The 21,424-nt window shown below is 34.6% G+C and overlaps 1 protein-coding gene across 7 annotated transcripts in view; it reads left to right on the forward strand.

Moving 5' to 3' along the window:
• Patj (PATJ crumbs cell polarity complex component) overlaps positions 1-21,424 on the forward strand; it is a 387,785-nt gene that overhangs the window by 148,397 nt on the left and 217,964 nt on the right. For all 7 annotated transcript variants that reach the window (XM_071617901.1, XM_071617905.1, XM_071617899.1 and 4 more), the window contains exons 26-27: positions 3,466-3,543; positions 13,450-13,549. In XM_071617901.1, coding sequence (XP_071474002.1) covers positions 3,466-3,543; positions 13,450-13,549 — 178 coding nt within the window. The remainder of the gene's footprint in view (positions 1-3,465; positions 3,544-13,449; positions 13,550-21,424) is intronic.

A 21,424-nucleotide genomic window follows, 5' to 3' on the forward strand; every position in this document is an offset into this window, starting at 1 on the left:
TTGCCCCAGCAGGAGGCTTTGATGGGGTAGGTCAGCATTCTTGTAACCTGTTGGTATGAAGTGGCCTCGGCCTTCTCCCATTCTCCCATCAGCGGCTCGGTGCTGCGCCACAGTACACAGCCTTCCATTCTTAGTGCTGTTCTTACACCATCCAAACTGAGAGGGTGAACTGAATAAAGTCCTCTCATTTTCATAAAATCTGAAATTTAATTAGGTTTTTTGGAATTCAGTTTTTAACTCTTATACTATTGAGAATGTAGTTGAGGCCATCACTTTTATTTCTGGAAACTGAATTCAATAGGAAAATTGGCCAGATTATTCTTTGCCAAATGTCATTTCCCAAGAAATAAATTCTGAGTAAAAATGAGTCAATCAAATTGTACATTTATGTGGCCAACTGTGTGAATACCCTACTGAAAAATATTCAAAGCATTTAAACAGGTTATAGAGTCAGCCAAAAAGGCCATGTTTTCAATCCAGCCTTTGCTAGTGAGCTGAAGTGGAAATTTCTTGCTTGGAGGACATGAACAGTGCTATTTCTTTCAATTGTTAAAGAAAAGAAAGAAAAGAAAAAGAAAACCTCTTAATCATCATGCTACACTCACATCACTTCTCCCCTCCGTGTGCTGTAACAGGCTGCCACACTGTGCACTCCGATCGTCAAGCATTGAACCGTAGTCTGTGGTCCCAGCCAAGGGAGTACATCCTATGGATGGTGTTAAAACTATGTCTATGACTTGTTCTATTTTTAACTCGGTTTTAGCACAAAAGGATTCCTGTTGAATGAGGCAAGGAAACAAACCAAGTTTAATACTTCGCAAAATGATTCTTTTGGCTTAATTATTGGTGCAAGTCATATAGACCATCCAGGAATAAAAAATATAGGCAATGCCTTAGTTTTTTTTTTTGTTTTTTTTTTTGTTGTTGTTGTTTAATTTTTGGGATTGGTTCTCACAATGTTGTTGCCCAGGCTGTCCCTGATCTCCTGGGCCCAAGTGATGCTTGTGCCTCAGCCTTCTGAGTAGTTGGGTCTGCAGGCATATTCCACTGTGCCTGGCTACCTTAATCATTTTGACCCGTTTGCATTAAATTTTGAACAATTCCCTCAAAACCTAAAAAGTCATTTCCTAATGTTATGCCCATCAAAGGCCCAATATCTAAAAGTGCCATAGTAACATAAAAATTCTCACGATACTATGAATTGAGTGGTGATCATCTTATGTGTACCTTTTAAACCTCTCTGTAAATTCTCAACTGTATTTTCAGCATGTTGGAAAAATTTCTGTATGTGTTTAGAATTTACTTGGCAAATGCTTATTTGAGAGCAGAACCCATGACTTATATTGTACTCCTCTACAGGAAGTGTATATGCCAAGACATTATTTTTTTACTTAATAACATAACTGCATCACATTTTTTTAAATTTCCAAAACAAATTTTTTGAATTGGGTTTAATTTCAGCTCATTAAGTTTATCATCATTTTCTTCTTATAGTCCAGTTGTACTTCCTTAATACCATAATGGCACCTGTTTTTTTGGCACATGCATGTTTTGCATTATCAATCTCATACAAATATATATTTTTTTACTTTTACAAGAAATATGCTGTCTTCTATTTTCTCAAAAGTTGTAGTCTTTTTGTGAGCATTTTGTCAATTTAAATTTAATAATAAGCATACAGAAATATTTCTCCTCTATTCAAAAAACAAAAGTAGACTAGCATTGTTCTATTTTAAGATTTTTTTCAGGATAAGAAATGAATTTCTATAGACCTGCCAATCTCTGATTTAGGTTGTTGTATACATTGAATAGAGAAATAAATACTAAGCACTATTATAGTGTCTGTTCAGATAGGAAACACTGACTTATATGCTAACAAGTCATTACTATTATATTCTTCTTAAATATTCCTGAGACTTTCTCATTCATTCTGAATTGATTTATTTCTTTAGCATAGTAAAAGTGAAGAAAATTTAATCTTAAATTGCATTTAGAGGGCTGTGGCTCATGGTAGTGTTTGCCTGGCACATGTGAAGCACTAGGTTCTATCCTCAGCACCATATAAAAATAAATAATAATAAAAAAGGTATTGTGTCTATCTACAAACAAATATATATATATATATATATATATATATATATATATATATATATATATATATATTAATATGTATTAAATATATATAAAAAATTGCAATTAGAGAGAAGTAGATTATTTTGTTTTAAATTTTGTCTAGATAGGCATTTAGGCAGTTCTTAATTTTCCAAGAAAGCAGAGTGATTTTTTTTTTTTTTTTTTAATTTTCATGTCTGTCATCAGGGTGACTATTGCTATTAACCATTTGAAGAGCTTTAAAAGAATAACCAAAAATATTATATTTTTCTAAGATTTTTTCTTAGTTTTACAAAAAGAAATGAGTCAAAAAGTAGTCTATGTTGTTGGCATCATTAAGAATTAAAATCTTTTTATAAAATTGAACTTCATTTATTTGTAAACATTTAATGAATGCAACTATATATTAGGTCCTTTTAGAACACCTAGGTCAGCATTCAGATTTTACTTTGGAAAATGAAATGAAGTCTTCTTTATTATCTTTTGGATCCATGCACACAAACCTTTTAATTTTTATTCCTGATATCTATCTATCTACATTTTACAGTATTTTGAGGTCATTTATCTTGACAAACTTCCAAACTTTTATTGTTTGCTTAGAATTGTACTTCTCATATCTTTACTTTTAGATGAAGTCATGAAGTTAATTAAGTATTTGTTGTTTTAAGAAGTAGAGTAAGAAGGACTGGGGTTGTGGCTCTGTGATAGTGCATTTGCTTACCTTGCATAAGACCCTGGGTTATATCCTCAGCACCACAAAACAACAGCAACAGCTGGTAAATGGATGGAACTGGAGACTATAATTCTAAGCGAAAGAAGCCAGACTCAGAAAGTGAAGGGACAAATATTTTCTCTGATATGTGGAAGGTAGTCTAAAATTAAGGGGGAAAAGGAAAGAGAAGATAAAGAAGATGGAGTTAGGAAATTCCATCAAAATAAAAGAAAGATCAGGGGAGAAGAAGGAGATTTGAGGGAGAGGGAGAAAAGACAGAACAAGGTACAAATAGTGGAATGAATCTGATTAACTTTCCAATGAACATATATGAATATACCACAGTGAATCTCATCATTATGTATATGCACAAGACACTAATTTTTTAAAAAAATAATACATGGATCAGTAGAGTAGAGGAAAGGGATCAGAGGCAAGGAGGAGGGGAGAGTAAGGCTAAGTACTAGAGACTAATTAAAGCAAATTATATTTCATGCATTTATAATTGTCAAAATGAATCCTAATGTTATAGAATCAATAAAATTGAAAAACAGTAACAGCACAGTAAGAACTGTAATGTGCTGGCATTTGAACTTATTCTTTTTCCTCCCTCCTTTTTTTTTTTTTTTCTGTGATCATAGGTCATTCCTAACATACATAATAAGGGCAACAAAATCGCCAAAATCCAGAACCAAGACACTCCAGAAAAAAAGGAAAAGGTAACTTGAACCTTTCAAGCTTCTAAAAATATTTATGGTTTCTTCTTGCATTTTTGAGCTGTAACTAATAAAAATGTTTGTTTTTTGATAACTGTCAGTGTAGATGCTTTGTGTAAGTATTTGTTCCCTGTGCACATAGCTGGTTCTCACCAGGACGAAGGCCAGAAACCTGGGGAAACATAGGTAGAAAAATAGTATAAAAGACCAGTCAGCCATCCTTGTCTGTATCTCTCTTTCCCATTCAGCTGGACCAGTGTTTGGTCCATTCCTAGAACATGCTGCTCACACTTGGGAGTTTCTGTGACTTGGTTCTCTCAGCCTGGAAGCTTATTCTCACATTAATTTTCCTAAAGAATCCTTTTTATACTTCAAGGAACAGACCAAAGGTCATCTCTGTTATGAAACACTTGACTCTCAATCAGAGTTAATCACCCATTCCTGTTTTCCCACCTGTAGTCAAATAGAATTTGTTAACCTAAAAATTATTTTAGGATATGGTATCAGGTAGGGTAAATTTTCACTTTTTCCCATAAAGATAACTAGTTGTCCCACTGTTTAAAATAGGACCTCCATTACCTACTGATTTACATTGCAACTCTGTCAATACTTGGGTTACAAGGGGAGTCTCTTTTTGAGTTTCATTTGGTCACTCACTTTTCTATCCCTGCACATATGCTGTCCTACCTAAATTATAAATATAATAAATATACAATAAAAGATGTACCGTTTAACATTTATATTAACATTAAGAATTTTCTTCATGAATGATATTGACATTGAATTTTATCAGACATATTATCTGCATTCACTGAAATAATTATGTGTATAAGTTTTTTCTTCTTGAATCCTGTAATGTGGTAAATTCCATTTATAAATTTTAGATTGTTGAACTACCCTTGAATTCATGAATTAAATTTAATTTGATCAAGATTTTTTTTTTTTACCATTGCTAGTATTAATACTTTCAAGATTTTTGCATCTATGGTCATGAATGAGATTGGCCTGGAAATTTTCATTTATATGGCTTTGGTTATGCTAAACTACTAAAAGGAATAGTTGAAATATTTTCCTCTTTCACTTTTCTGAGAATTTGTATAACATCTTAATTACCAGTTCCTTTATTGTTTGGTCAAACAAAACTATGAAGCCATTGCGGGCCTGTGTCTTCTATATGAGAAAAATTTAAAGTAGTAATTCAGTTATTGAATAGTTGTTGAACCATTCCAGATTTTCTATTTTTTTCACAGTCAGCTTTGGTCATTAACTTTTTCCTAGGAATTTTTATATCCCCCACATTTTGAAATATTTTTTGGCATAAAGTTATTCATATATTATCATAAGTTTCATCATCTTTGCTACAGCTATAATTCTTTTTTACTCTGAATATAATGATTTGCCTTATCTTTTTTTCAGTCTCAGATGTAATATTTCATGTAGTTTTTCTGTTTTAAGAAGTACTTTTGAACTGTGTTGATCTTCTCTGTTTTGTCAATTTTCCGCTTAATCACTTTTGCTCTCATTTTTATATTGCCCTTTTTGTTTGGGCTCCATCCATTTACTCAACCCCCACCAAATTGCAGAGTTTGATTAATTTTTACCCTTTCTCTTTTCTAAAATACTAATTTAAGACCATAAATTTTTCTAAGTCCCACATTTTCTACATTTTGAGATTTTAAGAATTTCTGTTGTTCAGTACTGTTTTTTGTAATAGTATTTACTTTTTTAATAGTTTATTTATTTATATGTGGTCTGAGAATCAAACCCAGTGCCTTACACATGCTAGGCAAGCACTCTGCCACTGAGCTACAACCCCAGCCCCAGTACTAAATCTTTTTTAGGCTTCCAGCATGATTTCTCTTTACTTAGGTTTATTTACAAATGTATTTTACCTGTCTATATGAATATTTTAAAGGACTTTTTATTTCTAACATTTCAGTTATAATCAGAGATTGTTGTTTATGAAATATTAGTCCTTTGACATTGGTTGAGACCTTTTTGTGGCCTAGTACGTAGTTGGTTATTGTAAATGTCCTTCTATTTTTGATAAAAGAAGAATGGCTATGTTATTTAGATTCACATTTTTATCAAAAGTTGTTGGGTCAAACTGAGTTATTCAGATATATACTTAACTAAGTTTTTGTTGTTGGTAGCATAACTTAATGCTCATTCATCTTGATGTTAAAATTAGTCTATTTTTATGTAGCTTTTAAAAATTTTATTTACACATTTTCAAACAAGTTTATTAGGTCCCTATAAGTTTAAAATTGTTATACATTCCTAGGGAATAGATGTGTATATTAATATGTAGATATGGTATATAGTGATGTCCCAGCAGCTATTTCATCTAATATTAGTAAAAGCATGATGGCTTTCTTTTTTGTGTCTACCTGATATTTTGGCTTGGAATTTTTTGAGCTGCACACATAAAATGAATTCAAGTCTCCCAACCTGGGTGTATCTGGACTTGAATGAAACTGATAAGGAACATCTTTCTTCTCCTTTTCTCTTCCACCTTAAGCAAGGCCAAAGCCAGTAAATATCCCTACAATCTTGTGTGATCAGATGTTTTGGTTTGTTAGATCTGTTTTTATCTTTATCCATGGTAGATTTTTTTTAAAGCCATAATAAAATTGTACACATAGGAAAACTTTATAGATGTGTACATGGGTACAATGAAGATGCTAACTTTGATGAGGACTTGGGGAAAGGGTTCTTGAAAAGAATGACAGCTGACTCTTGTCTTGAGTTTAGATTGTAATCACAAAGATTATATTCGGGTTGGCAGTAGCACATATTGTGTGATCAAGATTCTGTGGTTTTCCACAAATAATATGTAGATTCTAGAAGACTGTTGTTATTCTTTGTGGAAGTGTTCCGTACAGATTGCAGGTAATCATTGGCAGAATATTTCCTCAACCTTTTAGAAGTTACAGGCTTTATTTTCAGGGATAGGGTTGGGGAAGATGATATTTTTATTTATTTATTTATTTTTAATTTTTAATTTTATAATTTTTTTTAATTGGTTGTTCAAAACATTACAAAGCTCTTGACATATCATATTTCATACATTTGATTAAAGTGGGTTTTGAACTCCCAATTTTACCCCAAATACAGATTGCAGAATCACATCGGTTACACATCTACATTTTTACATAATGCCCTATTAGTAATTGTTGTATTCTGCTACCTTTCCTATCCTGTACTATCTCCCCTCCCCTCCCCTCCCATCTTCTCTCTCTACCCCATCTACTGTAATTCATTTCTCTCCTTGTTTATTTTCCCATTCCCCTCACAACCTCTTATATGTAATGTTGTATAACCATGCGGGTCTCCCTCCATTACCATGCAATTTCCCTTTTCTCTCCCTTTCCCTCCCACCTCATGTATCTGTTTAATGTTAATCTTTTCTTCCTGTGGAAGATGATATTTTTAGTCCAACTTCCCATCTTTCTTGACCTCAAAGGGACATTTGGAACTCAATAAATTCTTAGCTCTCATTAGATAAAAATGAGTAGATATATATAATTGTGTTCCTCTGATGGTCTAGAAAATATAATCTATAATAACAAAACAGATCAGTGGTTCCTAGGAATGGGGTGCCAGATGAAGGTCTGGAAAGGACTTAAAAAGAGACATAAATAAACTTTTGGGGGTGACATTTATGTTCATTATTTTGATTGTACTGAGGTTTAAAATTGTGCACTTTAAAATGTGCACAGTTTTTTATATGTCAGTCATGCCTCGGTATAGTGCAGTGAAGCTGTTGAAGATAAACAAAAATCATCCGCCCTCCTAGAGCTTACGTTCCAGCAAGGCAAGACAAACAAGATAGAATTCAGTGACTGCTACTTGACAGGCCCATGTATGAGAGGGTTTGGGTTTGGAATGTGAGCTGTATGAGGGCAAGGACATCATGGTCTCATTCAATTGCCTGGCATCTAATAGGCATGAAGTACAAGTTTACTGAATGAATACAGAATCCTAAATACAGAAATCTCTGGTCTTAGGTCACCAGGGATAGATGCATATCCTCCAGGCAGGTGTCACCTTCCTGTACTCCACTAAACCTCCTCATTTAAGATTTATGGTTGTTTTTGGCCTGGAAAAGTTACAAAATCACTTTTTAGAAATTTTATCCATTATTGTGTGATAAGAAGAGTTTCTCAGAATATTTAGTCTACCGTATTCCTGGAATCTTAGTGATTAATAATGTTGACTTGAAGGTCTGACTATTCATCAAATATTTGTTGGAAACCTCAGCCAGTTACTGTGTAGCAGTCCAGAGATATACCTAAAATGAAACTGACATGGTGTCTGTGGGCACCACAGAGTTAAATAAAGAGGCTACTAATTTAATTACTTCTGGCAGGTAATTTAGTTAAATCAGGAAGCTCCCACATAAGATCCCAGGAAGAAAAAGGTTAAATGTTTGATATCAACTTTGGCCAGCTCCATTAAGCCAAATACATAGCAAGGCTGTCTGTGTTTAGTGAGAATCTAGTAGGAGTCCAAAACTACTAGCAGTCAGTCTTCAGCTAAGTTCCTCATTACAAAGAAAAACAACTGACCACTAAGCTGAGGCTGTATGAAATCGTATCCCAGTCTACATCTCCATTACAGAATGGCGTTTAGCGACTGCAGAATGCTCTTTGCTATTTTCCTTTTCTCTGAAATCACATCTCATGTGCCAAGCCACTTATTGCATTCTGGAATGATGAAGCACCTGCATTCCAAGAGGCACACGGATGAGGGCAAAGTGCAGAAAAAATGAACAGAAATAAAATTAGTAATTAATAGAAGTATTCCCAGGGCACCATGGGAGCACACCCTTTCCAAAGTCAGTATGCTCAAGTAGTGACTGATCCATCTCTTCAAAAGTTATCACCATCAGAAGAAATTCTTTTATGCATTATTCTCTCCTTAAGATGAAAGCAATATATGTTCTCTAGAATTATGGACAAACAAAAGAAGGCAATAAAAAAAATCACCCAGAACTCATTCCTAATAGCTGTAGGTTAGAAATAGAAATTTTAGCTTGAGGTCATTTCCATTAAATTTTTTTTTTTAAATAAGAGAGTTACTAAAAAACTAAAAAAGAATCAATTAGCAGGTCTCAAATTCCTTGTCTTTCATTTATGCCTCATTTCAGTATTTTCTGACCTGTTTTGCATTATGTAGAGCCTGAAAGAAGAGGCAATCAAGATTATAGGTCTTGGCTATATTCCCAGCTACTCCAGAGGCTGAGGCACAAATTTGAAGCCAGCCTCAGCAACTTAGTGAGACCCTGTCACAAAGTAAATAAAAAGGACTGGGGATGTGACTCAGTGGTAAAGCACCCTTAGGTTCAATCTTGCTACCAAAAAAAAAAAAGTAAAATTACTGAAGGTTTATAACAACTCTTTTATATTTTCTTCCCAATTTTTTAAAAGTTTTATTTTGTGTATTCTGTGAATGGATTTCACAGCTGGGAGATTTGTTACTGGAGAACCAGTCCTTGACAATTAGTCAACTTCATGTTTTTCCCCCCGAATATCATCAAATGAAAATGTTGTCTCTGGCAGAGACCCTAAAAATGAAGATTTTTAAACTTATAAAAATGTTAGACTTATAAAAGAGATACATTGTAAATTGCTGCTCAATTTACATTTGGGTCATGTCCCAATAAGCCCATAATAAATTGAAAATATTGGAAGTTGAAAGTGCATTTAACACACCTAAGCAAACATGATAGCTCAGCCACACTACGTACTGTATAGTTGCTGCTTCTTGTGGTCCCATGGTTGAGAGCGGTGCTCACTGCTGCTTCTGCTGCCTGGCTTCTGAAGAGAGTGCTGTACCATGTCACTTACCCCATGAAAACATCAAAATTCAAAGTACTGTTTCTCCTGTTGGTGTATTGCCTTTGTACCACTGTAAAGTCAAACCATCATATTTTGGGGACCAGCTGTACTGAAAATGAGAACATTTTCTTTTATGTATTATAACTCAGTAAGATTGATGTTAGAACATTCATCTAGTCCCAGTAAAGATCTAGATTTCAGGTCTAAGGGGGACCTTGTGAACAAAATGATTTCTTGTGAACCTCCTGATGGTACCTAGAATATTAAAAAAAAAAAAAAAATATATATATATATATATATATATATATATATATATATATATATATGCTCTGATTATTCTTAACAACAAATAATACAGTGTTCAGTCAGTCATATTTCACATTGTGCTAGGCCTTCAAATTGGCTGGTTGTATTAGCTTTGTGTCACTGTGATCAAAATACCCGACAAGGATATCTAAGAGAGGGAAAAGTTTCTTTGGGTTCACAGTTTCAAATGTTCAGTACATGGTTGTCTGACTCCATCACTCAGAATCCAAGATGAGGTAGAACATAATGTTGAAAGGACACAGAGGAAGAAAGCTGCTTAGCTCATGGCAGCCAAGAAGCAGAAGATTGAGGGGCCAGGGACAAAACATAAACCCCCAAGGCACGCTCCCAGTGACCCGTTTTCTTCCAGCCATGCCCCACCTGCCAGCAGTTACCCCCTAGCTCAGTACTCCTTTCAAATTAGTAATCCATCAATAGATTAATCCACTAATTAGTTGACAGTTCACACTCTAATCATTTCACCTCTGAACACTGCTTCATTGCCTAACATGAGCTTTTGGTGGTGGTGGTAGGGAGTCATCTCATATCCAGTTCATAACACTGAAAATATTCAGGTTGATATGTAAATATTTGTGAATTCAGATATATATTCAAACATATACATGTGAGTACGGACCTAGCACATGGTCATGCGGGTGTCATGTAGCATTGTTTTTATAGTCCTGTATATAAGATTGTTTTATAATCTGCACTGAGATCAAGGAGATCAGGAAGAAGTATAGCTGTTTCTAAATTCTCAAATCACTTTGACTATGTGAATCTGGATTCTTACATAAAAATGCTTGTTGGTTTCTGTGAAGATAGGTTTTTTTAAGGCTGGCACATCTAAAGTCATAGTTTATTATTTTCTAGAAACTCTGGGAATATGAGATTCCATAATGTTTATTGCTCTCTATAAGCCAATCAGATTTTGTTTTGTTTTAAGAGATGTACATGTACTCTATTAATATACTGAAGATAGGAAAATATTATATATTGAACATGAGAAGCAAGGACATTTCTTACCTACAGGCACTCAGACAGCTTTCAATGTCTGTCCTACAATGCAGACCCAGAAATGCAAAAACACAGCTGGGTGTGGTGGCGCATGCCTGCAATCTCAGAAACTTGGGAGGCAGAGGCAGGAGAACTGCAGGTTTAAGGTCAGACCCAGCATCTTAGAGATGCCCTATACAACATTGTGAGTCCCTGTCTCAAAAAATAAGAAGGGCTAAGGATATTGCTCAGTGGTTAAGCTCCCCTGGGTTTAATCCCCAGCATCCTCCCCAATAAAAAAATGCAAAAACCCACCTTCTATCTGTCAAAGCACTGTTGTTTCCAGTAGACACAAGACATTTTTTTTTTAGTTCAAAACCACAAACAGGCAAAGAAAAGAGAATAACAAGCATGTTCTCTGTTACTTCTTAGCTCATGGAGAGTAGATTCTTACAGAAACAATCTCCTCCTTCCAACAAATGCCACTAAGTGGGCAGACCATAAAACCAAATCCATTTATTGCTGCTACTAATGGGAAATAATTTATAGCCCAAATACAAAGAACCAGCTTTTATCTACTATCAGAAATTAAAACACAGAATTGAAAATTTTTTTAGTAAAAAAGAAAAAATTCTTTTATTACTTTGAATTTACTATGGGAGCCTAGAAATCATGTAAGTGGATTTAAACAGCTCATGAATTGCATATATGAGGCATCATAGTTTAAATTGGTTCTGGAAGGTGAGTCTATTTGAACATCTCAGTGGGACTTCCAAAATTGTCAAAGTATAATTTAACAACAACAAAAAAAAAGTGCAGGTATCAGGTATTTATTTAACTCAATCAATGAGGGAAAGAGATCGTAAGCCTGGTGCAGAGAAAATTGAAGAGTGAAATACTTACAACTACTGAAAGAACAAATGCTTCAGACTCCCATTTAGGTATAAAGTTGGTTAATGTTGTATATGGCGAGAAAACTTCAATCTTTGGAGTTATCTTTTCTATAGGACTAAAATTATTTGTATCTCCATCAGATAAAATTAATATGCAGTACTAAGAATCATTTGCATTTCTAAAAGTTTATCGGGGAGCCTGGGCAGCATCAATGACAAGCAGTTATTTAGTCATTCAGAAATTACTTAAGGGAGGCCTACTCTGTGCCTCGGAAGACGCCACTGAGTCTGTCTTGTTCTCTACCCTCGTGGGGATGGTCATCACCTGGCCAAGCTGGGTAGACCTTGCTCTAGCCTTCATTACTGCAGGGAGAACTGGGTGCTGTCCACATCCTTCTCCCATATGCTGTAGAAGGATGCCCCAGGTATTTGGCAACCCACATATAGACTGTAGGCAGATCTGGATATGCTTATTCTATATTCTTTTCAAGAGTGTTGGTAGAAGCCAATCAAATAATGTATAATTTTTCCTTAAATATATTTTAAATCTATTAATAAAAATTCATACTCCTTAACATTATTTTCAAATCCAACTATCCTTGTTCTAGATGTTGTCTTTGACGAAGAATAACCTTATTCTGAGAAAAAGGTTTCTTGAAAAGAATTCATTTGCCCTTACTCTCCATTTCACTCACATGCATTTTTGCACTCAAAAAAATTAAAGACACAACGATCACCCTTCTGGATTCTCTTGTTGTTTAATAAGCATTTTGTACTTGGCATCTTTTCTTCCTCTATTGCTCTTGTATTTTATTCATTTCTGAATTTTCTACAAATGTGGATAATGGCTGCTTTGGTTAAACATTGTTTTAAATAAAAATGGGTTTGTGTTTTCTTTCATGAGTCTCAAATAGTGTTTTCTATTTTAGAGGAATTTATCGTATGCCTGCTCTCTGTAATCGAGCAGGCATTGTCCACTTACTGAAGTATATCCTGCCATTAGTGCTTTTGTCCTATAAAGGATAATTGAATGTACTTTATTGAGGTCCTGTAGCAAAGCAAATTTTAATCCAGTTATTTTGGTATTGGTGGAGGACTCGGGTATGTCGGCTCCTATTCTTCTGAACAGCTTGGATCTCTATAAAGTTTGGCATGTTTTATTTTTCTCCACGTTTAAGAAAATGTCTCCGTCCTGTGAAGGTAATCTGATCATAGAGTTTTATTCTACTTCAATTATCTATATAAGTCAAATGGTGATGTGCTCTATCATTGGAATATAAACTGAAAGCATACGTATACAGAAATACTTATGCATCACAGAGATTTCTTTTTTAAAATATTAAAATGTGTCTTGGCCATCTACATACAGATGAATACCTTTTAATTTGGGAAACCTTGATGTTTCATTATTTTTTTAAAGAATGAAATCTGTAGATTCTATAATGAAAAAAAAAAATCAAATAATTATAGAATTAACACATTGGGCAGTTTTTATTTTAGGTTTATTTTAGAAATGTTTTTCATTTGAATTATTTTGTTTATAACAAAGAAGATTCAGCTCCCCACAATGTAAAGAAAATGTACATACTTGCCTTTTCACTGGGAAAGAATGCTTTCTTTTAGGTGGGTCAGCAGCCTTCATAGGTGTGCTTTTGAATTTCTGTTCTGCCTTCCTATGTTTACATCCCAAGAGGCACCTTTATAAAATAACATAAGCATAAGAGAATAAATTATTTGTTTTTGAATCCTTGAATTATAACTGAAGTTGGCTACAGTCAAATATTTCCAGACTCTCTTTTTATGGTTTTTGTCAGCAAAGAAAAGGATTGTACAAAAGCAATTAACCCTTCTCTCAAATTTTGCATTTTCAGAGGCAAGGAATAGCTCCACCTCCTATGAAACTGCCTCCTCCTTACAAAGCACCGTCTGTAGACAGTGATGAAAATGAAGAAGAAAATGCATTTACTGACAGTGAGTTCCTTTTTGTTTAATAAATGCAGGATTTATTAAATTATGCTTTAATGACTTCTGTACATTTTTCAGTAAAGGGCAGGGGGGGAAGCTTCAAAAATGTGCATGAATATATGCCAAAAAAGAAAATTTATATTTGAAAGTTTTGTGGCTAATTTCCTAGGCTTTTCTCTTTGACATTGACAGAGAGAATATTGAAGGAAGCATTGTTATACACTATTTTACCTGTGTTCCCTTCCAGTTTTGCTATTTGGTTGTGAATACAGAACTGTTAAAAAGTCCTTTTAACTCAAGTTTGATCAGTAATCTGAGTTGGGCATTGATGCCAGCTCTTGATTATTTACCTTACTCAAAGTAATGTTGATATTGCTAACACAAAATTATTGGTGGCCCACCAAGTCTTATTTAATCCTTTATAACTCATAATTTTTTATACTAATTGCATCAAATATACATTCATACATTATTTAACTGAGACTTTATTTGAAAGAATTTGCATTTCTTTTATGAATGTATAGTATCTGGAGTTAGACCTGATTGCTAATGTATACAGAACTTCTTTGGGAAGTGAAGAAAATGTTTTAAAATTAGACAGTGATGATAGTTGTACAATTTGTGGATATATTAAAAACCACTGACTTGATTGTTTTAAATGGGTGAATTTTATGGTTTGTGAAACACCATAAAATATATGAAAACATTTTTCTAAAATATATGAAAGATTTTTATATAGAAATTAAAAGTTAAAAATTCTGGCTGCAGCAGTTAAGATTGCCCTGTTTTATAAAAAGGATATAATAATGGTTCCTAGTTCATAGGGTTGTGAGGAGGATTGAAATAAAGCAATACAGTCTTTAGCTTGCCACTTAATATTCAAAGAATACTATATTACATCTCTTATTGTTGTTAGTAATAATTATTAAGTTAACTTTATATTTTTCCAAATATAATAGTAAATATATAAATAAATAGAAATAAAATATGAAAAATAATGAAACTGCTAGGCTCAGTGTTACGCGCCTGTAATTCCAGTAGCTTGGAGGCTAAGGCAGGAATCTGGCAAGTTCAAAGCCAGCCTCAGCAGTTTAACAAGGCTCTCAGCAACTTAGCAAAACCCTTCTCAAAATAAAAAATAAAAAGGGCTGGGGATGTGGCTCAGTGACTATGTATCCCTAGGTTCAATCCCTGACACAAAAGTAAATAAATAAATAAATAGATAAATAGATAAATCTATAACTGAGTTAACTTTATAAAAATTTGATCTTTCAGTTTTATAGAACCCGTTTTCATGCATTATTTTCTTCATTTATTCACATCTTAATTGAATACCATTTGTCTTTTAGTGACAGTATTAAGTGAGTCTGCTGTTAAATGGGTAAAACACAGCTAGCTCCCTTTATGTAGTAGAAGCACTAGCCATAAAGGGAGGGCACAAAGGCATGAGGATAAAGTTAGATGTGGACTCTGGTGATGTGATTCTCAACCTGTTTGAAGAGTATATCTGAGCTTGTCCTGACGTTCTCCCTTGTTCTGATAGAGAGGAGAGGTCAGCTGCACAGAGCGGCAATAGATTGTTGACTCTCCATAATTCCTGACTGCTAGAAGTCAGTAACACCTAATTACTGGGAAACCTGACATAAGTGTGCAACTAAGACTGTTCTGATATTGGTTCTACCACGCAGTAGCTGTGTGTTCTTGGACAAGTCATTTAACTTCTTCAAGGCACACACTGGTTATCAATGAGGGAATAAGGGTCTGTCATAGAATAACCTGTCTCATAGGATTGTTGCGAACAGTGAGAAAGCTCAACATAAGAACTGGGTTACCTGGTAAGTGCTCTGGGTAACCAGGTGTGGCCTTTACATATATTATTAACACAGCTGACATTTTGTGAGGACTCTAATTAAACATATAAGAAAACAAATTCAGAAAAATTAAGAAATGGGTCACATATAGCTAACAAATAATGAGAATTGGGGAGTCACAGGCACTGTGACTCCAGAGCCAATATTATCATCTACATTTGCTGTTGCTTAAAACACATTACTATAGCAGAGATAGGTACAAAGTGATGTGGGGTTCTTCTGTGAATGGCACTCTTGGGCCGGGAGAAAAGTTGAGCATCCTCTCCCCCTCCTTACTATGGCACGCTCAGGTATGTGTCACATGCACAGTCACAAATGCATGGCATCCTGAGGCTCAGAAAAGATAGTTCTACACTAAATGCATAAAAAGACTCCTGATGCCTTCTGACTTTAAACTTGTGACATCTCACGTATTCTCCAACAAACCTATTTGGGTTGTATAGGTGACTCTTCTCTTCATTTATTTTGGTCTCTGATGTTTTCCTTCTCAATGTACATTCCCTTCCTGTTTAAATCCATTTGATTTCACTGTTAACCTCTAAAAAAGTTTGAACTGTATTGAGTATTTCTTGGATGGTTCATATTTATAATACAGGCAAGCCTAATGTCTCTGGCCACTGTATATTTCCTTTGGGATGATCTCGTGGGTTTTTCTTAGTTTCTTAACTCTTGCTACATTAATACTCTGCTCTTCTATCCAAAACTGAAAGTAGATCAGGTCACTGTTTTATCAGATTTTTACTGTCCAGTCTAAACATTTCTTTTTATAGTGGTGAAATATGATTATCTAACTTTCCTGAGGTCCTTAACTCTGAAATGAACAGGTTGACTTCAAGGGTTGGGCCCATGAGCCTAACCTTTCTTAGCAAGATCACCAACATGAAGCTCACCTCACTTTAAAGGTATTAAAAGGTCATTAATTAAAAAATTCATCCAGTCAAGAAGTGTTTGTCAAGTGGATGTCACAAGGGGGCAAACACTGTTCTAGGGGTTTGGAATGTGGCAGGGAACATGGTCATTCTTTCATTAGCTGATATTCCAGTAGGGGAGGAAGATTATAAATAAGATAGTTTAAATAGTGATAAACATTATGAATAAAATAACTAGATTTAAATAAATAAAATTTAAAATAAAATACAAAAAAGTAAATGCCTCGGATGAGGCAATGTTAAGTAGAATGGTTAAGAAAGGCCAAGATAAGATCTAACTGACAAAGGTCTGGCTCTTACAGTCATCATATAGATCAAGTTTTGTTTTTTTTTTTCCTTTTGGACTCTGACTCATGGTAACTTAAAATTTTACGTGTGAAAAAAACAACTGTGTGAGTTAGATTTCCATCACGTGACAGAATATTTGAGAACATCTGCTTAAAGGAAAATATTTTATTTTGGCTTCAGTTTCAGTCCTCAGTTACTTGTTTGGGGCCTTTGATGACCCAGTACTTCATGGCCAAGGAGATGCTCACCTCTTGGGGGCAGAGAGAGAAGGAGAAGGGGCAGGTCGTCATCCCAGTATCCCTTCAGTGGCATGGCCTTCATGACTTTAACTTCCTTCCACTAGGCCCTGGCTCCTAACGGTTCTACCGGTTCCAATAGGACCTTTGGAGGACACAAAACCCCAATTATAACAACTAATGCAGATGCATATATGCAGGAATATGTGTATACATTGAAACAAAAGTTTCATAAACTATTGCTTTTTTATAATATGATGAATTATTCATTTTTTAAAATGCTGGTAGCAATTCAGTTTATTTCATAACTAACAGATAATTGCAAACTATATTATGAAAAACACTAATCTAGATCATTGGTTTTGAGTCTTCTGAGTGCATCGGAAACACCTATAAAGCTTGTTAAAATAGTAATCGAATAAGGCCTACCCCCAATTTCTGATTCCTTAGATCTGTGAGGACCCAATAATTTGCATTCCTAATTTGTTTCCGGTTGGTGCCATTGCTTCTGCTACCCAAGAATCACACTCTGAAAACAATCAGGATGCTAAAGTCATGCTGATGAGTTTATTGAGGATTACTGTGTAGACAGCAAGGATACCTGAACCCAGCACCTACCCTGCAAGTCAGTAGAGGAGCATTCTAGCATAAGAACACTTCTAGATTATGAGATTACATAGTTTGTGAGAAGGAAGTGTTTCAGGAAAGCTTCCATCACTTAATCTCGAGGATCAACCGTGGAGTGTTACTGAGAAATTGAGAAGACTGGAGACGTAAATGTAATCATTGGATTTAGCACTAAGGAATTTATAAGGAAGGAGGGAAAGGTAATACTTGATAAAGTAACCCTAGTAATTACCTTTTAAATTGTTGTGGAAATTAAATGTTCCAGCCACCATACAAAGTGTGGTATGCAGTAGGTGTTTATATTTTAGATCTTTTATTTTGTCTTGTTTAACATGTTTCATGACACAATAATTTCTATATCATAAGAAGTCTTACAATTGTTAGTTGAGCCAAAATTTCATGAATTTGAATTAAGAATTGTGGAACAATTGGGCTGAATATATAGCTCAGTGGTAGAGCACTGCACCTAGCAGGCACAATGTCTTATGTTCAGTTCCCAGCACTGAATTTGGGGGAGAACAATTATGAAACAATTAAGAATTAAGCATGTACCATGTCAATGCTTAGCAATTGACAAAATTACCATTATCAAAGGTTGCAGGATTTGCCAAAGGTATGTATTGATGTTGCAGAATCTTTTTGCTAACTTCATGGGAATAGCCTTAAATCCAAAGTTAAAAATGATTGTCTTGGCAAGGATTCAGGATCACCAAGGACATGAAGAGATCCTTCACCCTATCTGGTCTCCTACCCAGATTTTCAGTTGGCTCTTGGAAACATTTAAAGTGTTTTTTCCACTAGCCCTTTACATCCTTTCAACAGGATAAGAAATTGTTTTCCCCAAGGCTGGCCTTTTACTTTCTATTCTCAGTTTTAGGTAAAGTCATTACTGAGGTTCTCATCTCGCACCCCAGAATGAATCTTAATAAACTCCATCACTATTTATTCCCTGTCTCTCTCACATTTCTACTTTCCTTTACATGTCTATTGCCAAAATTTTAGTAACTATATGATAACAGTCAAAATTTTCTGAGTATGTACCATATGCCATACATTCTAAGTCTTCAAATACATTCTCAATACTTAGAAGACTCTTTAAAGGAGATATTAAACCTTCTGCCAGTTTCAGCTCAATGACTCCTCTAGAAAGCTTTGCCTGACTCCTTAATCCAGTACAAATTCCTTTATTTTTATTTATACCACTTAACAAAATGTTGCTTTTCATGTGATTATTAGCTTTATTTCTGTCTTCCCCACTAAACCCTCTAAGTTCCATGAGGCTACTGACCCTCTCTCTGTTTTGGCCTGACACATTACAAAAGTTCAGATTTGGGGACAAATGGGTGGCAGGGGTATGTGGCTTGCATGGTCAACAGTGGGGATGAAAGTGTGAATGAGGTTAGGTGGTGGTGCTTCGGAGAGACCTTTTCTGCTGTCCTGCGCCATCCTTCAGAGTTTTGTGTGCAGAACAGCTTGGCTTTTTCTTTCTCAGTAGGCAGTCCTCCAATTTATCTAAACATTTCAATCCTTTGGGAACGAAGTCTAGAGAAGTCTATCTCCATAAAGACCAACTTTGATCTCAGAGGTTAAGTTAATGCTTTTACACCAGCCACGTGTTTTTGACTTCTGGGCATTCATTCTTTCAACTACATTTTCAAACCACAGGGAGCAGCAGGTTTTGGAATGACTTTTGGTAAGATATAAGAGGGAGATCAAAAGAGCAATGAGAATGACATGGTAGGCTTGTTTCTCGACTCAGATGAGGCCCTAGAAATTCTGAATGCAGTTGGCCTATTTGTTGTCCCTGGGCTTTTAAGTGGAGAGCACAGGTATGAATGGAACCCTATACCAAAAGAATCCTGAAGCCCCTTCTTTCTACCTTAATTCCTGAATGGAAGGCTCTCCTAAGTGTTTTGCTTTTCTACCTTAATTTTTTTTTTCTCTGAAAAAACCTGGCTTAATTGGTGACTGAACTACATCTTTATGGGCTTTGTCACAGACTCTCCTCCTCCATTATGTTATAAAGGAATATTTATATTAAGGGTATATTTGAGTTATGAAACAATGATAAAATTAGCCTGCGATCTGGCCCATGCAAATAAAAGTTAAATTGCCAATACCTTGCATAATCTTGATTTACTTTAATTCTTATTGTTTTATTTCAATTATTTTAAAAGATAAAATACTAGCTAAGGCCTTCTGAAATATGGTTTATTCCCAAATCTGTAACTTGGAGTCACAATATCTGTAAGGGAAGATGACTTTTTAAAGAAAACTTTATTGAGATATAGTTTATATGCTATACAATTTACCCACTTAAAGTATACAGTTCAGTAGCTCTTAGTATATTTACAGAGTTGTTCAGCCATCATTGTATTTATTTAAAATTCTTTATATGCATATATAAAATATATATCTAAATTTAAAAAATAGTCTTTCTAGATAATTCTCACGTGTTCCCATGGAATGGAGTGAATTGGGAAACCTGTGTTAAACCTCCTCCTAAAAACAAAACAAAAAAGAATTATATTTAGGTATGGAATAAGAGAAGGATAGTTGCTAGCCCAATTGTCTTTAGGAATTCTGCAATTAGAAAGGTAAAACTCAAGCTGGGGGCATAGTTCAGTGGTAGAGGCCCTGGATTCCATCCCCAGCACCAGAAAAAAGAAATGTAAAATTTGTAGAAGTGGGCCATAACACCTTGAGTCACTTATTAATAGGCACTGTCATGAAAGCAAAAAGCCACTCTCCAGAAAAATGTGTGCTGATACAAAAACATCATCACCCATGTGTACACACACGCACAATTTTGAGCATCATTTTGACTGTTTGGTGGAAATCTTTAACCCCATTTAAGACTTCTAGACCACAGGTTAACAACCCCTATAGTTTCTTTTTTTAAAACAAAACTGTGGAACTTAATAAAAGAATAGTTGAGGAAAAGATGAACGTACTATTTTCACAATGGGAAAACTAAGACTGTAGATTTTAATGTCAGTTTATAAGTTTAATGTAATTTGAATTAAAATCTTTATTGTATTTTTTTTAAAAAAATATGATAACTTGATTAACAATTTACTTGGAAATTAAATGCTACACAATTTTGGAAAACAAAAATAATGAACAGGGAACTTAGCTTCTCCTAGTATCTGAATTTGTTCTAAACTGATGGCTTTCAAAATCAATCTAGAGCTTGTAAGTGTGAATGGTAGTGTTTTCTCAGCCCTGACACTGTTGCCAGCTTGGTTTATTTTTTGTGGTGGGAATGGCTGTCCTTTGCATTGTAGAATGTTAAGCAACATCCCTGGTCTCTGCCCACTAGATTCCTGTTCTGGTTCTGACAGGTCAAAACATCTACTTATTATCATCTTCCCTGGTTTAAATGGAAATGGAGATTCTACTTTCACTTATTGTTTGGAGTATTAGGGGATAATCCCGTACAATGAAGGATTATCCTGTTCAGGAGCCAGTAGCACACCTGATTAAAAACATCCAAACTGTGGTAATTAAATCATTACATTGTTTACGTTAAAAGTAGTCAACAAATAGACCCAAGTATTTATATAGAATTAAGAAAATAGAAAATGCTTTTTTGAGGGCTGGGATGTAGCTCAGTGGCAAAGTGTCTATCTTGCATTCACAAAGCTCTGGGTTGACCCCTAGCTCCAAAAAAGATGAAAAAAGAAACCCATCAATTAATAATAATAATAATAATAATAATAATAATTTAAAATGATTTTTTGAAATAGTGAAAATAGATTATTAATAAGTGATGAAATATGTAATCATTTGGAGAGAAAATGTAGAGATGTCATTTCTCATCAAAATTACAAATTAATTCCAAAAGAATTACTCTATCTAAAAACTGAAACCATAAACATACTATTTAAAAAATCTATAAAATATTTTTTAAAATATGGGGTGGGGTTG

Source organism: Marmota flaviventris, chromosome 10 (genome assembly GCF_047511675.1).
Source record: "Marmota flaviventris isolate mMarFla1 chromosome 10, mMarFla1.hap1, whole genome shotgun sequence".
NCBI lineage: Eukaryota > Metazoa > Chordata > Mammalia > Rodentia > Sciuridae > Marmota > Marmota flaviventris.